The sequence below is a fragment of the Ranitomeya variabilis genome, chromosome 2 (genome assembly GCF_051348905.1).
Source record: "Ranitomeya variabilis isolate aRanVar5 chromosome 2, aRanVar5.hap1, whole genome shotgun sequence".
NCBI lineage: Eukaryota > Metazoa > Chordata > Amphibia > Anura > Dendrobatidae > Ranitomeya > Ranitomeya variabilis.
The window spans coordinates 341,387,921-341,406,360 of record NC_135233.1 but is presented as its reverse complement, the minus strand read 5'-3'; the positions used below and the strand labels follow the sequence as shown (position 1 = coordinate 341,406,360).

General features: G+C 40.1%; 1 protein-coding gene and 1 long non-coding RNA gene across 2 annotated transcripts in view; one reads left to right on the top strand and one right to left on the bottom strand.

Annotated features, from left to right (window-relative positions):
* CYSLTR1 (cysteinyl leukotriene receptor 1) overlaps window positions 1-18,265 on the top strand; it is a 72,366-nt gene extending 54,101 nt beyond the window's left edge. Inside the window, exons 2-3 of the mRNA XM_077285398.1 lie at window positions 8,279-8,418; window positions 14,637-18,265. Of these exons, the coding sequence (XP_077141513.1) occupies window positions 8,398-8,418; window positions 14,637-15,683 (1,068 nt within the window). The 5' untranslated portion in view covers window positions 8,279-8,397 and the 3' untranslated portion in view covers window positions 15,684-18,265. The remainder of the gene's footprint in view (window positions 1-8,278; window positions 8,419-14,636) is intronic.
* LOC143809392 (uncharacterized) overlaps window positions 1-18,440 on the bottom strand; it is a 344,523-nt gene that overhangs the window by 304,324 nt on the left and 21,759 nt on the right. The gene's annotated exons all lie outside the window — the stretch shown is intronic.

The following is an 18,440-nucleotide window of genomic DNA, read 5'->3' as shown; positions in this document are numbered from 1 at the left end:
GACCATATAAGTTACCTTTCTTTATTCTGCTATCAGTAAGCGGGCCTCTCTGTGCTAAACCTGGTTCATTTCTGTGTTTGTCATTTCCTCTTACCTCACCGTTATTATTTGTGGGGGGCTTCTATCCAGCTTTGGGGTCCCCTTCTCTGGAGGCAAGAAAGGTCTTTTGTTTTCCTCTACTAGGGGTAGCTAGATTCTCCGGCTGGAGCGTGTCATCTAGAATCAACGTAGGAATGATCCCCGGCTACTTCTAGTGTTGGCGTTAGGAGTAGATATATGGTCAACCCAGCTACCACTGCCCTATGAGCTGGATTTTTGTATTCTGCAGACTTCCACGTTCCTCTGAGACCCTCGCCATTGGGGTCATAACAGTTTGCCACAACTTACCTGAAAAAGCCTTAAAATGTTTTGGAAGAATGTTCTCTGGTCAGATGAGACAAAAGTACAGCTTTTTGGGCAAAGGCATCAACATAGAGTTTACAGGAGAAAAAAAGAGGCATTCAAAGAAAAGAACACGGTCCCTACAGTCAAACATGGCGGAGGTTCCCTGATGTTTTGGGGTTGCTTTGCTGCCTCTGGCACTGGACTGCTTGACCGTGTGCATGGCATTATGAAGTCTGAAGACTACCAACAAATTAATTTTGCAGCATAATGTAGGGCCCAGTGTGAGAAAGCTGGGTCTCCCTCAGAGGTCATGGGTCTTCCAGCAGGACAATGACCCAAAACACACTTCAAAAAGCACTAGAAAATGGTTTGAGAGAAAGCACTAGAGACTTCTAAGGTGGCCAGCAATGAATCCAGACCTGAATCCCTTAGAACACCTGTGGAGAGATCTAAAAATGGCAGTTTGGAGAAGGTACCCTTCAAATATCAGGGACCTGGAGCAGTTTGCCAAAGAAGAATGGTCTAAAATTCCAGCAGAGCATTGTAAGAAACTCATTGATGGTTACCAGAAGCGGTTGGTCACAGTTATTTTGGCTAAAGGTTGTGCAACCAAGTATTAGGCTGAGGGTGCCAATACTTTTGTCTGGCCCATTTTTGTAGTTTTGTGTGAAATGATCAATGTTTTGCTTTTTGCTTCATTCTCTTTTGTGGTTTTTCATTTAAGACAAATTAAATGAAGATAATAATACCAAAGAATTTATGTTTGCAATCATTTTCAGGAAGAAACTGAGTATTATCTGACAGAATTGCAGGGGTGTGAATACTTTTGGCCATGACTGTATAATGTGTCTCACTGATATATATATATATATATATATATATATATATATATATATATGTATATACCTATTCTATGTGTACACATTTATTCTGCCTATTCTATTCCATTCTGTCAGTGTGATTTTACTGTACACTGCACTGACACTGAATTGACGGCTTTTCTAGAGAACACCGCTGCGTATTTCTCGCAAGTCACACTGTTGGTCCGTGTGTAATCTGTAATTTTCTCGCCCCCATAGACTTTCATTGGCGTATTATTTGCGCGATACGCTGACAAACGCAGCATGCTGCGATTTTCTACGGCCGTACAATACCGTATATTACAGATGCGTAATATATGGCTCATAGGAGCAGCCCCATAGAGATTCATTGGGCCGTGTGTAATGCGTATATTACGGACGTATTTTCTGCGCTCATACGTCCGTAAAACTCGCTAGTGTGACGCCGGCCTTATAATGATAGTGTGGCATTTCCTAACATAACATACCATACAAATTCTGCAGTCTTTGTCCTATCTATGCAACACAAATATGTCAATTTAAGGAAATTATTTTCTATAGGGACACTACATGACAAAATAGGCTCATTTGCTTCCTTATTTTGGGATACGAGCACAGACTCCGCCACAATTATGTCTTGCATCACAATTTTTTTCTTGTATTTTTCTGTAAATAAAATCTGATTACAGGCTTATCTGTAAGGGAAAACCGCATTTACCACCAATCTCAGATAAAATTTGCAAGCTCGAGAAACACTCCAAGAAAAGCCTACACACTGATATGTTTGGGACACACAGATTCTCTCTTTGCTATTCTTTAACCCGCTCAAACAAACATTTGTGCAATTAAGCCCAAAACATGCATATATAATCTATCATAAGTACTTGTATTAAAAAAATCTGCCAGGTTAGATGAAATTACATTAAAAAAAAATATACACACACACACAAAAAACCATTGACGGTATTGCTTATTTTCATCCCCTCCGAAAATGTACAGTGCTATCCAAAAGTTTTAGGCAGGAGTGGAAAAAATGCCGCACAGTAAGAATGAATGCAAAGTGAGTGATTTAAAGAAAAATCTATATCAGATCAATATTTAGTCTGACCTCAATTTGCCTTTGAAATGGCATCAAAATATTGATTCTTCTAGCTACACTTGCACACAGTTTCTGAAGGAACTCTACAATGAAGTTGTTCCAAACATCTCGAAGAACTAACCACAGCTCTTCGGTGGATGTCGCTTGTGCAAATAATTCTCGTAATCCCAGGTAGACTGGATGATGTTGAAATCAGGGCTCCGTGTGGCCATATCATCACTTCCAGGACTCCTTGCTCTTCTTTACACTGAAGATATGTCTAAGGCTTCTCTTACACATACCGTGTTTTTGGTCTTTTTTGTGGGCCGTATTGCCGCAGTTTTCAAGGTCTGCCGCAATAATGGACTGCAAAAAACTTGCGGATCGCCTTTTTCCAGGTTCCCAATACTATAGCAAAAGTATTGGGGAAAAAAACGGGGCACCGTAAAAACAATCTTTCGTTCTTTTTTGCGGCCCCATTGATTTTCAATGGGGGCCGTGTCCATAAGCCATGAAAAATATCGAGCAGACTCTATATTTTTTCATGGCCGTTAATACAGCCCTCACGCCCATACGGCGCATGGCGCACCGTGGAATTATTGTGCCCTGTTTTTGCGGCCCCATAGAAATCTATTGGGGCCGCAAAATTATGGAAAGTGTAAAACCAGCCTTAATGACATTTTCTGCATGTTTGGGGTCGTTGTACTTCTGCAGAAGAAATTTTAAGCCAGCTGGCTGCGATTTGTATGGAATTGTATATTTAGGAGTTTTAGCAAAGGTTTTATTTATTGTCTGTGAATGATTTACATGGCAATTTAGTTTAATTCTGGTTAACCCTTCCTGTAATCTGCATAGCTTATACAAAGATACTATTCACTCTTTACAACACTTGAGCTAAAGTGTGAAGTCCATCATTTATTTCTTGATCTTGCTTCGTAGAGGTGTTGTCCAGGACTTTAATATTAATGATGACCTGCACCCCCACAGATTTGTTGTTTATTTGTCTCATCTCTGCCAACTGCTGTGTATGGAGCCGGAACATCGCAGCTCCGTACACTGTGTAATGGTGGACCTTTGCATCTACTGTACATTTCAGCTCTCGATACCCCAAAATTCAACAATGTCGTGTACATAGCTTCTATGGACTTCCGGTGGCTGTGGCATTTGGTAACAGCAGACGGCTTTTCTGTGCCAGGTGCCTGTTGTTTGTCATCAATATCTTGGACAATTGCTTTTATATGTTTTTTATATTGCAGTCAGAGCTCATAATGATAGTCATGGGATCCACCACTTGGGTAAGATGGGAGCTGATTGTATACATTTTTTACATGAAATGTCTCTTGGATTCATACTGTTCCCATAAGCCTTATTGGACTATAAGGATCTCGTAGATTGGGGTTTCTTTGTTTGTGACCCTCCTCCAAAGAACTTTGTGCAAATCATTCTGGTGCCATCCTTGTTTTACGAGGATGGTCCTTTATCAATATTTATATTATTCTTCAGCGAAAATATCTGGTGGGCCACGGCGTTGTCTAGCAAAATCAATTGTGTAGGTCAAAGACAACATCTCTGCTCAATTAGCTGTTCACCTCCAGTCTCTAGTGCGACAACCCCTTTAATACAGTAATAAGCAGTATACAGCAAGCTCCTATGCTCCCTTTAGTGGCTCCAAATAGACAAAAAAATTAATTTAAAGGGAACCTGTCATATTTCCAAGTTTGGGGTTAATCTGCAGGTTGAGGGTATGTGCAGACCATCAGTAAACGCTGTGGGTTGGACACTGTGTACTTGTTCAGCTTCCAACCTGCAGCATCCAGATGTTACAGCATAGTGGATGGGATTTCAAGAAATGCCATGCCCACTATGTGCCCACAGACGCCCACGACTCACCCACGGAGACGGACATGCAACCATCTCTCCAGATTGCAGCATGTGAATTTCTCTGGGAAATTTCACCAATAGAATTTATTGAATGCGGTGAATCCGCACGGTTCAGTGAACACATGCGGATTCACTTGCGCTCAATAGACGGCAGCGCTTTGGATGCAGCGAACATGCATAGCGTCCAAAGCGCTGCTACTTCTGAATCATGTGCACCAGGCCTAATAGCTTTCTATTGCTGTCTGGCCACCTGACTGAAAGCTCGGCTACTGGGAGAAAATTAACTTTATTCCTCCCAGGAACCTCTGACTTTCAGTCATCAAAGCGTTCCGGCACAGCTCCAGTCACCACTCACAGCCTTGTGAATGGCTACTATATCCACCCTCCACCACTTTGACAGCTTGCTCTTTATCAGAATTTGATCAGAACAGAAATTTAGACTAATTAAAATGACAGTAAATTATTTTTCATAATTTCTATTACACCTATTGTACGGAATAACAGGTTGATCTGCCTCTAGTAAGCAAAACCGTGATTGTAAGGGCAAAATGTACATCGTTAAAGAAAAAAGTGAGGAAGAATTCTCTCCAGGCAGATCATCGCAGGACTGACGCATAGAGCTGTCACACTGCAGTCCCTCCTAAATTCAGCTCCTCGCAATCCAAACATTAGGGACATCCTATCCATTTCCAGAACAGGATACATATGTTTTTTCCTTTTTAGGCACATTTTTTTTCATCATTTAACACCATAATACAGCAATTTTCCTAGACACAAAAATCCTAGGCATTTTACTTTTATTTTTTCTGGACTCCTGGAGGTTGGGTTGTTTGTGAGGTTAGATATATATTTACTATATTCTATTTATTGTATGTTTTTTAGTGTATTTATATGGGGGAAGAAAAAAATAATAAAAATATATATATATATATATATATATATATATATATATATATATATATATATATATATATATATATATATATATATGTATATTGTGTGTTGGACCCCCATTGCTTATCTGTTATCAACATTGGTAATGAAGCTGGAACAGCCCTGCCCCGTCTACTGTCTTGAGGCCATTGCCAAGCTCCTATTCCAAGAACTTGGGAGGGGGTGAATCCCCATCAATGTGAAAATCATGACCTATCTTTATCTGTTACTTTGTGACACAACAAAACCATAAAAGCTATTAGCAATGAATGATATATCGTTCCTGATGCCATTAGTGAATAACTGTATCTCTCTATAGCAGTTAAGCCCTCGGCATGTGACTTCCCAGCTTCAAGAGCCACGTGTGACTCCTAAACCCCTGGTAGAGCAGCACTGAATTAGGGCATAATCTAATGTCTTGACCCTAGTCATGGGAAACTTTTTTCTTAAACCCTGCATGAATAACCATTTCTCTGTATTTGTTTAATATGCTATAAACATCTGATGGTGACATCTCACCTCTTTAGTGATTGGAAATGGTCAGTGTGTGAGATGTAAGGGCTAGGTTTATTTCCTAAGAAGAATGTTGCGGACGCAGTTCAGTTTGCTTTATTTCTTTTCTTGCTTTCATGAGTTATACAAGCAAAACGGTTGTCAAAGGACAGAATACAAGGGATCCACAGTAGTAAACCCTAAGCAGTCAGAACTAATGGGCTTGTGGTGGTGATTTCCCTTTGATCTTCCAGCAATACGCACACTATCTCTCTCTAGGATATTCCAGCTAAACTGATTCAATCCAGATGAACCAATGTCTTAATCGCCATCTCCCTAGCGGGCATCTAAATGTAGTATGCTATTGTTGACTCCTGAAGGCTATGTGTTTCGCTGAGAGATTCCCCAACTACCTGTCCTGAGCCGCTAAACAATTTTGGGCTGTCTCTTTCCTCAGGCTCACGGTCACTTGCTGGAACTTCTTTCACAACTTAATCTTGGTTCCTCAATCTTGCATGATATTTGTCAGTCATATGCCAATATTTCTTCCTTAAAAGAGGGTTCAGCCTCCAAAACAGGGTACCAGGACCAACTTTTCCAGACACCATGCCACCGGTAATGAAAATTGGACAAAATACCACCCCAATTAAACACAGAAGAGTACAAAAATAAGTGATTAGATGCAAAGTACAGCAAAAAAAACAGTCCAGTGATATCTGTTCTGGTTACAGAAACAGCCAAGACATTGAGTTTTTCATAACTCCCATCTTTCATTCGTGAAAGCCCAGACATGGCCATAACTGGCAATCATTCAGACAAGTCTTGCTGCTTGCTTTAGGTTTAGTATTGTGATGCAAAAAAATTGTAAAACAGATCTTACTAATTGCCTCGAAAACCCAACTTGCACCTAAACAAAAATATTCACACAATCTAAAACCACTCCTACCAGGTTTGACTATGTCCTTCACACTGACATGACGGTGGCTCTGGCTGGCAATGGAATCAAAATCGATACTAAATGAAATTATTTCCTTTTAGGTCTCATTAGTGGCAATGTATTTCCAATCATGTTTTTCAGGCAATTTTCCTCCTTTTTCCCATTGAAAATATAAAACATCCATACAGATTAAAATTAAAGTGAGCACATAACATTGAGATGATGATGAGACTGAGTAATAGTGAAAACCTATTTTTTAAATTTCAATTATTCAGGTCATTATTTCAAATTGATGAAAGGGCCCCATCATATACCTGCAGCATCTTGTGGAAGACTATTTCAAGGGGTTGTCCACTACTCGAACAATCCGTTCTAAATTTGACGTCCCCCCACCCACCCAGTAAAATAACACTTTATACTTCCCTCCGCAGCCGATGGCATTCCAGCAGTGTCGGCACTGGCTCTCTCTTGGATTTCGTGACATAACAATCCCTACTGCCAATCAGCGCTGACTTAAGGGTACCGTCACACAGTGGCATTTTTATCGCTACGACGGCACGATTCGTGACGTTCTAGCGATATCGTTATGATCTCGCAGTGTCTGACACGCTACTGCGATCAGGCACCCAGCTGAGAATCGTACATCGTAGCACATCGTTTGAAACTTTCTTTCGTCGCTGGATCTCCCGCTGTCATCGCTGGATCGTTGTGTGTGACAGCGATCCAGCGATGCGTTCGCTGGTAACCAGGGTAAACATCGGGTAACTAAGCGCAGGGCCGCGCTTAGTAACCCGATGTTTACCGTGGTTACCAGCGTAAAAGTAAAAAAAAAAAAACAGTACATACTCACCATCTGATGTCCGTCAGGTCCCTTGCCGTCTGCTTTCCGCTCTGACTGTCTGCCGGCCGGAAAGTGAGAGCAGATCACAGCGGTGACGTCGCCGCTGCGCTCTGCTCTCACTGTACGGCCGGATCTCAGTCAGAGCAGGAAGCAGACGGCAAGGGACCTGACGGACATCAGATGGTGAGTATGTACTGTTTGTTTTTTTTTACTTTTACGCTGGTAACCACGGTAAACATCGGGTTACTAAGCGCGGCCCTGCGCTTAGTAACCCGATGTTTACCCTGGTTACCTGGGGACTTCGGCATCGCTCCAGCGCCGTGATTGCAACGTGTGACCGCAGTCTACGACGCTGGAGCGATAATCATACGACGCTGCGACGTCACGAATCGTGCCGTCGTAGCGATGTAAATGGTACTGTATGACGGTACCCTAACTCTCCCCTCCTTCTGACAAATAAAGACTTCCGGAGGAAGTTAGAGAGTAGCCACAGCGCTCACTTCCTCCGAATGTCAATTGCATCCTTTGAAGAGGAGAGTGAAGACAGCACTTATTGGCCACAGTGATTGCGTGACATAACAATGTTACACAATCCCCAGAAGATCTAAATTAATAAATCTATTTAATTGCAAGGTCCCTTTTATAGTTTTCTTTCAAATGCACTAGAGCAAATTAAAATGCATATTTTTTTATAGAGGTTTTCCACTTCTACACTAGTATAGGTTACCAATATTGTAGTAGTGGACAACCCCTTAAGTAGCATTCCTCTCAGATTTACAGTGTTTTTCATCTCCTGTACATAGTGATTGATTTCTGTAAGATAGATTCCGCTTAACAGGACAATTCTCAAATTTCTTGAAAAATAATCATAATGATTTTCCCTTGATTTTTAGGAATTACAACCATGTCAAGAGTCTCTAAACTCTAGAAGATTATTCAAAGATCAATAAAACACAGAAGACATTTTACAAGAATTAGAAGCCGTTCCCAAGCATCTTCTGCAAGGATTAAGATGTTACCGCACACAAGTCAGGTACACAGGAGTATTTCTGTTACAAAGAAGTTCAATTCCTTTAATGTAGCATTCAGTAAACTTATATTAATGTTTAGAATATGCTGAGTGCTATTGTCAAGCAATAATGGCCACACGTCAGTGGTCATCATCTTGTCCCGCAAAAAAAAAGCCACCATACAGCATCATCAGCAGAAAAATAAAAAAGTTATAGCTTTCAGAATAAAGCGATGCAAAAACAATTAATTTTTATATAAAATAGTTTTTATTGTGTAAAAGCGCCAAAACATGAAAAAAATGATATAAATGAGGTATCACTGTAATCGTACTAACCCGAGGAATAAAACTGCTTTATCAATTTTACCACACGTGGAATGGTATAAACGCCCCCCTAAAGAAATTCAGGAATTGCTGTTTTTTGTTCATTCTGCCACCCGAAAATCGGAATAAAAAGAGGTCAAAAAATGTCATGAGCCCGAAAAGGGTACCAATAAAAACGTCAACTCGTCCCACAAAAAACAAGACCTCACTTGACTCTGTGGGCCAAAATATGGATAAATTATAGCTCTCAAAATGTGGTGGTGCAAACATTTTTTGCAATAAAAAGCATCTTTTAGTGTGTGATGGCTGCCAATCATAAAAATGCGCCAAAAAAAGCTATAAAAGTAAATCAAACCCCCCTTCATCACCCCCTTAGTTAGTTAGTTATGGAAAAATAATAACATTTTTAAAAAATGTATTTATTTCCATTTTCCCATTAGGGTTAGGGTTAGGGCTAAAGTTAGGGTTAGGGTTGGGGCTAAAGTTAGGGTTAGGGTTGTGGGTAAAGTTAGGGTTAGGGTGGGGTTAGGGTTGGGGTTAGGGTAAGGGTAAGGGTTGGGGTTAGGGTTAGGGTTGGGGCTAAATGTAGGGTTAGGGTTGGGGCTAAAGTTAGGGTTAGGGTTGGGGTTAAAGTTAGGGTTTGGATTACATTTACGGTTGGGATTAGGGTTGGGATTAGGGTTAGGGGTGTGGTTACGGTTATGGTTGGGATTAGGGTTAGGGGTGTGTTTGGGTTAGGGTTTCAGTTAGAATTGGGGGTTTCCACATTTTAGGCACATCAGGGGCTCTCCAAACACGACATGGCATCCGATCTCAATTCCAGCCAATTCTGAGTTGAAAAAGTAAAATAGTGCTCCTTCCCTTCTGAGCTCTCCCGTGCGCCCAAACAGGGGTTTACCCCAACATATGGGGTATCAGCGTGCTCAGGACAATTTGGACAACTTTTGGGGTCCCATTTCTCCTGTTACCCTTGGGAAAATACAAAACCGGGGGCTAAAATATAATTTTTGTGGAAAAAAAAGATTTTTTATTTTCACGGCTCTGTGTTATAAACTGTAGTGAAACACTTGGGGGTTCAAAGTTCTCACAACACATCTAGATAAGTTCCTTGGGGGGGTCTAGTGTCCAATATGGGGTCACTTGTGGTTTTTTTTTACTGTTTAGGTACATCAGGGGCTCTGCAAATGCAACCTGACGCCTGCAGACCAATCCATCTAAGTCTGCATTCCAAACGGCAATCCTTCCTTTCCGAGCTCTGCCGTGCACCCAAACAGTGGTTCCCCCCACATATGGGGTATCAGCGTACTCAGGACAAATTGGACAACAACTTTTGGGGTCCAACTTCTCCTGTTACCCTTGGGAAAATAAAAATTTGGGGGCTAAAATATAATTTTCTTGGAAAAAAATATATTTTTTATTTTCACGGCTCTGCGTTATAAACTTTAGTGAAACAATTGGGGGTTCAAAGTGCTCAACACACATCTAGATAAGTTCATTAGAGGGTCTTTCCAAAATGGGGTCACTTGTGAGGGGTTTCCACTGTTTAGGCACATCAGGGGCTTTCCAAACGCGACATGGGTTCCGATCTCATTTCCAGCCAATTTTGCATTGAAAAGTCAAATGGCGCTCCTTCCCTTCCGAGCTCTGCCATGCTCCCAAACAGTGGTTTACCCCCACACACGGGGTATCAGTGTACTCAGGACAAATTGCACAACAACTTTTGGGGTCCAATTTGTCCTGTTACCTTTGGAAAAATAAAAAATTGGGGGCGAAAATATCATTTTTTGGGAAAAAAAATATGATTTCTTTTTACGGCTCTACATTATAAACTTCTGTGATGCACTTGGGGGTTCAAAATGCTCACCACACATCTAGATTTGTTCCTTAGGGGGTCTACTTTCCAAAATGGTGTCACTTGTGGGGGGTTTCCACTGTTTAGGCACATCAGGGGCTCTCCAAACGTGACATGGTGTCCGATCTCAATTCCAGCAAATTTTGCATTAAAAAGTCAAATGGCGCTCCTTCCCTTCCGAGCTCTGCCATGTGCCCAAACAGTGATTTACCCCCACATATGGGGTGTCGGCGTAGTCAGGACAAATTGTACAATGACTTTTGTGGTCCAATTTTTCCTGTTACCCTTGGTAAAATAAAACAAATTGGATCTAAAGTAAAAATTTTGTGAAAAAAAGTTAAATGTTCAATTTTTTTAAACATTCCAAAAATTCCTGTGAAGCATCTGCAGGGTTAATAAATGTTTTGAATGTGGTTTTGAGTACCTTGAGGGGTGCAGTTTTTAGAATGGTGTCAATGTTGGGCATTCTCTGTCATATAGACCCCTCAAAGTGACTTCAAGTCTGAGGTGGTCCCTAAAAAAATGGTTTTGCAAATTTTGTTGTGAAAATGAGAATTTGCTGGTCAACTTTTAACCCTTATAACTTCCTAACAAATTATGCTTCCAGAATTGTGGTAATGTAAAGCAGACATGTGGGTAATGTAATTTATTAACTATTTTGTATGATATGACTCTCTAATTTAAGGGCATAAAAACTAAAAGTTTAAAAATTGCAACATTTTCAAAATTTTTGCCAAATTTCCATTTTTTTTTCACAAATAAACTCGTCAAATTGACAAAATTTTACCACTGTCATAAAGTACAATATGTCACGAGAAAACAGTCTCAGAATCACCAGGATCCATTGAAGCGTTTCAGAGTTATGACCTCATAAAGTGACAGTGGTCAGAATTGAAAAAAATGGCCTGGTCAGGAAGTTGAAAACAGGCTTCGGGGTGAAGGGGTAATGTGACCGCCGCTATCTGTCTGCACAAAGATGGCGGCTGTCTGATTTACTGCGCATGCACAAATTACACGCAAGTGCAGTGCATCATTGGGCTGATCCCGGCGGCAGATGCGTGATGTGTCTACAGGCAGAGGAAGCCGGGCACAATAATGAAGTTTTCGGACGAACGAAAGTTCATTTTAAAAATTGACTGTGTGACCGTGTACTGAGCATACCACATCTTTTGGACAGGGGAGGAAGAAAAAAACAATACTGACATTACAGCAGGGGATCAGAGTGGATTCATTTTGTGAGGTAAAATATTTCACTGACTGTTTTTAAAAAATGTTTTACCTCACAAAATGTCAGTATTGTCTTTGAGGGGAGAACACAGCGCAGGAAGGAGAGAGACGGGGGTGGATAGCACATACGGAAGAAGTCAGCACATGGGGGGAGAGATTCTCAACGCTGCAAAGCCTGCCCCCATCGCGGCATTACCGCCCTCCTGATGCGATAGCATCGGGCCTCCATCTAGTATCTCTAGTATCCCATCCTGGGATATGTGTTTCCCATCCAGGGCGCATAATGGTCTATGTCACCCATTCTGCTGTTCTCTGATGCGTAGAAAAAACAATTATTCTACTCTCTTCCTCTGCCACTCGACATTCTCTTCTGAAGTCGGCAGCTGACTTCGGCTTGCAAGCAATGGGAGCGTACAACATCATTGCCATGCACCTCGGTCACATGTACGTTGATGCCAGCTGCTGACCTCTGATTGGCAGACAGCATGTATTGCAGTGCACAGACCTGTCAGGTCCCCTGCACCACAATACTCTATAGCTGAATGTGCGCACAAGGTTGCACATCCAGTTGAAGCTGTCGCGACCTATGCAACCGCTATTGTTGCACCTCTGCCAGTAAAGACTGTTATCTAGAATCTAGAGACTAAATGTTATCAGGCTTTTTCTTGGGACAGGAGAACATTTTGCGATATTGTCTTGGGCTCTTTTCACGTCTAAATGGTAGGCTCCTTCACAGATTCCATCACATTTGCCAGAAGAAAATAGAAGCACTAATTTGTTGTCCAACAGACACCATGGTCTGTCAGACCTAATTTTAAAGTTAATAGTGTCTATGTTAATCATGTGACAGATCCTTTGTAGCTTGGTGTCTGTTTTGCTGATTGTATGATAAAATTGTAAAAACATATACAGTATGACATGGATGCCAACTCTTATAGTCGAACTATGATAAAAGAGACCTATTGTTTAAATGAAGTTTTTGCATGAAATGTGTTTATTTTTTAATTTTTGGGAATATTTTTGGTCCATATCACAATCTATATTAAAAATACTAAATAGAACTCTTACAATTTTTACATTGGCCACTAGGGCTTTACTAGCTTTATCGGCTGTGTAGAGGTGCCTCCTCTCATTGTTATCCTGCCTCTGCTGATAATTAATCTGCTGAAAACTATTCCTGAAAGGACAGGAATTATGAATCTAAAATGGCTCTAGTGGCCAATGTAAACATTACAAGATTACTCATTTTGTTTTTTAATAAATATTGTGATGTGAAAAAAGTTGAAAACAATTTTTAAGAAATACATGTAACACAAAACCTGATTTAAACAATAGCTTATTTTCTAGTGATGGTGGTCTTTTAAATACCTTAAAAGGGTGGACCGCAATCCCAATGACTTTTCATCCTTAATACTTATCTATTTGATGCCATAATCTAAACTAATTAAACTATTTTCTAATATACTTTTCTCTCTTTTTTTATTTCCTAATTTCTGTTTGATAACACTTCATTTGAGAATCCCATTGCATGCTGGGACACTCAAAACGATGTGCCATCAGGGGACAAAGGCTGCGATCACTGCCGCTGCCCCTGCCCCCTCTCTGAAACAAAGAGTCATCAGTGATGCTTGTTTCGGGGGCTGAACTAGTCCCTGTACACCGAGCGGTAGGCACAATGACAGCACGTTCTCGGTTATCGACTGAGATCAGCAGCAATAAGCCGGCAACAGAGCGCATTGTCAGGATACCCAGCATGCAGAGACCAGCGCCGCCCCCACAATTGAAGTCTATGGTCTCTGCACACCGGGTATTCCGACAACGTGCTCTGTTGCAGGCTCAATGCTGCTGATCTGAGCAGCCAACAGAGTGCGCTGTCATTGTGCCTATCATACAGGGACTAACCCAGCCCCTGGAAGGAGCATCATTGAAAAGCTTTTAGTGTAGTTGGGGAACTGAAGGGAATTTTTAATTCGGGTAGTATAGAAAATAGTTTAGATCACGGGCGGCATCAAATAGATAGGGATTAAGGATGAAAATGAATTTACATTTCGGACCACGCCTTTAAATAAAATTATTTTCTTACTTATTCTGGCCATCTTTAATGCAGGATATTACATTGAATATTCCAAATTCTAATATTTAGCCTGTTCTTTTCCAGAATTGACCATTGGTATTACCGCTTGCTCCATAAGGAACACGTGACTGTCAAGGCTGGATTGAATTGGCCACAGCTGCCATTTCATTAAACTAACTACAAACTTACATAAGTCATTCTTAAATATTATCTCAATAAATGAGTATAAAAAACAAATCCAATAAATTGGTTCATAAAGCTAAAACAGATCTGGCACTCACAATTATTTCCCAGCCATAACCACCATATCAGGAACATTATAAGCCACTGCATGTTGACAATTAATTGCTTTACTGGCTCACAGGGACACCACCCTGTCCAAAGCCACCAATTTCCTCAAAACAACCAAAATTGATATTGAACTAAAAGAATCCTAACCAAGATTATTCCATGACCGCTAAGTTAACCACTAAATTAGCTGAAAGGATCCCCAAATGCCAAAGTTGCCAATACTCAGATAGTACCAACCTCGTGTGCAGGTTCAATACAGAGAAATGGAGTTATCACATGAGGGGTAGGATGGGACTTCTAACTTGCCATTCCTATACTATACTTTGCCCTATTCCCAAAGTTTCCTTATTTTTATACCATCTCCCCATCCTGTTATACCCCTCTCCTAAAAACCCCCCAGGCTCCTCCCTACAAACCCCAGTCTTACGGGCCTCTGCTTATTGCTTATGTTCTTTTTTGTTTTTGTTTTTCTAGATACCTGATATGTGGAATACCACAACTCCAAGTTATGATGAATCATCCTGCAGCATTGATGAGTTCCGTAACAAGGTCTACTCTACCACGTATTCAATGTTTACAGTATTTGGCCTTGTCGGCAATAGCTTTGCTTTAGTTGTCCTGATAAAAACCTACAGACAGAGAACAGCGTTCCATATCTACATGCTGAACCTTGCCATCTCTGATCTGCTGTTCATCTGCACCCTTCCATTGAAAGTGGTCTATTACGTCAGCAAAGGAAACTGGTACTTTGGTGGATTCCTTTGTCGAATCAGTTCTTACATCTTCTACGTGAACTTGTACTGCAGCATTTTCATTCTGACAGCAATGAGCATCACACGCTTTTTGGCAATAGTCTTCCCAGTTAAAAATCTCAAATTTGTGTCTATACGGAGAGCAAAGTGGGCTTGTGTAGGAATATGGCTCTTTGTCACTCTAATAAGTTCACCATTTTTAATGTCTGGGTCATATGTAGACTCAAAAACCAATGCAACCAAGTGTTTTGAGCCACCACCTTCCGAAGGTAAAAAAAAAATGTTGCTCATTCTCAACTACATTGCCTTCATCATTGGCTTCATATTACCATTCATTGTAATATTGGTGTGCTACACCATGATTATAAAGACATTGCTAAAGAACTCTATGACAAAACAGCAGAATTCCAGAAAGAAGGCCATTCGCATGATTATCATAGTCATGGCCGTGTTCTTCTTAAGCTTCATGCCATATCATATCCAGCGGGCAATACACCTTCACACAGTAAGCAAGAATAAGGACTGCAATGAGACCTTATGGGAGCAGAAGAAGGTAGTCATAACATTGGCCCTTGCAGCCTCTAATTGCTGCTTTGATCCAATGCTCTACTTTTTCTCAGGAGAAAACTTTCGAAGGAGGCTCTCAACTTTAAGGAAGCAGTCTGTTTCAAGCATGGCCCAAGACAATAAAAGGAAAAAGTCTGGAAGCTTACATGACAAATCTGAAATCTTTTCTGCCTTGGAGAAGCAGGACAGTAGTGAAAGTTAAGTTCCTGTGTCAATCTTACATTACCAGATCAACATGATGGTCCTTGTTTTTGATTACCAAAAATTGAAATAAATGGAGTCAAGTTGGATTAATGAATAAACATAAGCACTTCACAAAGGACTGCCACATCTCGGCAAAAGAACCATATGTAGATTCATCCATGAGGCTACAGAAGTGTTTTACGCCCTAGCGAAGAAGGAACCTTCCATGATTCAAGCTCACTATTTTCTAGTTTTGCGCTGTTGTAAATTCTTTCAACTGTTGATTTCCTGGTAGACTATCACATGAATAAGCTCAAGAAACTATGTCTGTGAATAATTTACTCTAAATACTTTCTGAAATAAGAGCTTGGTCTTCATTGGCCCATTTTTGAAAACTTTGTTTTATTATTGTATATTTACCTTCTCTTGGGTACAACTTAAAGATATTGCACTTGGGTAATTTAGCCAAAGATGGGCCATTGGACCACTTTTACTTTTCACAGAAGATGTAAGACTTTACAGCAATGTTGTGTGTGTTTGCGTTTGGCAGAGACATTTGGCTTAAATTGTTATGCTTTTCCTATGGAATGTTTCTCAAGACATAGTAAATTCACTTAATTCTTCAAGTGACTTCAAAGAAACAAATAGACTTTGAGAAGATGTGAAAACTTTCTTAGTGTTACTGTTAATTTCAATTCTCAAATCTTGGCAGTTATACTCAAGGACATTTTCAATGCTGATTTCCAATTAGTTTCATGTATTAGAAAACCACTGCAAAATGTAAATGCAATATGTTTCATGTATATGTAGATCATAATGACTACGGCCAAGTTCTACAGACTAAGGAGGATAAATGTAAAATCACATTATAATGAACAGTTATAATAAGGATATCAGCATTGATATATGTCTACAAAGCAAAATGGTCAGGTAAAACTCTCACGGGTATGCCAGAAGCAAAGCAAAATGGTCATGTAAAACTGTCACGGGAATGCCAGAAGCTGCAGATAGTCTCACTGCATCTAGCTGCAGATGGTCTCTGCGTTTGGTTCTGCAGACACCTTCTTAACCCTTCTGACTCTTTGACGCAGTATCAACCTTTTTCTAGCGCTAATTGACACACCTGGACCTGGGTGTTTATAGACTCCCAGCCTGCTGCTGGGAATCGCCAGTGATATTTCCATTTTCCCCTGTTGAGGCTTGGAGCTATAGCAGTCGGCTATCTTCCTCTTTGGTGTGGCTAGAGGACGTCTGTGTTATCTCTCTGAGTCTACTCAAGATAAGTGTTCCCCATGTTTGTCTTGCGAATGTTTGATGGCCATTATAGCGTGGTTAGTTGGGAATCCAGCATTGGGATTTGATGAGCATTTACCAGAAAGCTGCAGCAGGATCTGTCTGTATCTCACTCTACTTATTTAATCAATATGCTCCTCCCTTCCCTCTTGATAGACAAAAATATATTTCCCATTAACTCTATCAGCTCACCTTTATAAAATCTTAATTTCACACATTGGCGGCAGCAGGGCTGCTGATCCTTCGCTCTGGGTAACAGTTTAGTCCAGGTACTCTCCACTTTAATGAATAAATACATGTTTTTTTTCATAGAAGAATCTGTGAATATTGTATTTGATTTCAATGAAAATTATTTATAAGCATTTATTTCACCTAACCTTGGCAAAGGCTGGTCCCGAGACCTTGGCACTGCCCAGCTGCTTTGTTACAAGTCACGCAATGAAAAGTTCTCTAGGGATCCCAATTGCAGCCAGATCTTGGTTCCCACTAATACCCCAATTGTTCTTATATACAGAAGATAATAGGGTATCTGGTATTTGCAGCTTTTTTATGCCATTTCCTTTTTAATATTTTTGTATTTATTTTTTTCAGTAATTTAAAAGAAGAGTTGTACAATATCTTATGTTTGCAAATTTTACCACTTTAATGTATATTTATTTTGATATTAATCAGCACTTGAATTAACACGGTTATTCGAAAGTAGTCTTATGCTGATTAATTATTTTATATATCTTTGTAGAGGTCAGATATAGGTTTTTCTAAACCAAAGCTCAAAATCCCCTGCATAAATACAAAGGTAAATTGAAAGATTATGGTTATTTTATGTGACCACTAGAGGGAGCTAAAATGGGGTTCATTGCAGTTAGGTTATCTGATCCTCCTAGTGGTGGCTGTTTATATTAAAAAACAACTAAGCTGTACAAAATGTTTAATTTCTATTTCTATCAATTAAAATTAATTTGCTTAATCGTCAGCATTTTATCTACTGGTTTGAGCTCCGCTCAACCTCCAATGAAAGGGAGAAGAGAGATTTTTGACAATTTAATTCCCAATCAACCTAATTCCTACATCCACCTACAGTAGTTCGTGCCAAAGAGTTAGGAGAATATTGTCCTCCCAAATCTGTGCTGTCCCCATTGTACTTATGTGCCTTATCCCATTACTGAACAGTATTGCTTTAATAGATGTTGCAAAATGTAATATATTTGTGCCAGGAGCATAATTGTATCATGCCGGTTGGTTTTTGACCAAAAGAAATATACTATTATGACTGTATTTTTTTTTCTTTCTTGTCGAAAATAAATTACAATAAAGATATATACTATAGAAAGAAATGTCTGAAATATATTTGCCTCTGCCACCTTCTCCACCTCCTGGAGGATACAAAGATAAGGTAAAGACAATGTACACCTTTTTGCCCTGATTTTTTTTTAATTGCTTTCATTCTGGATACAAAATTCAGCAACTTTTCAAATAGTTTTGA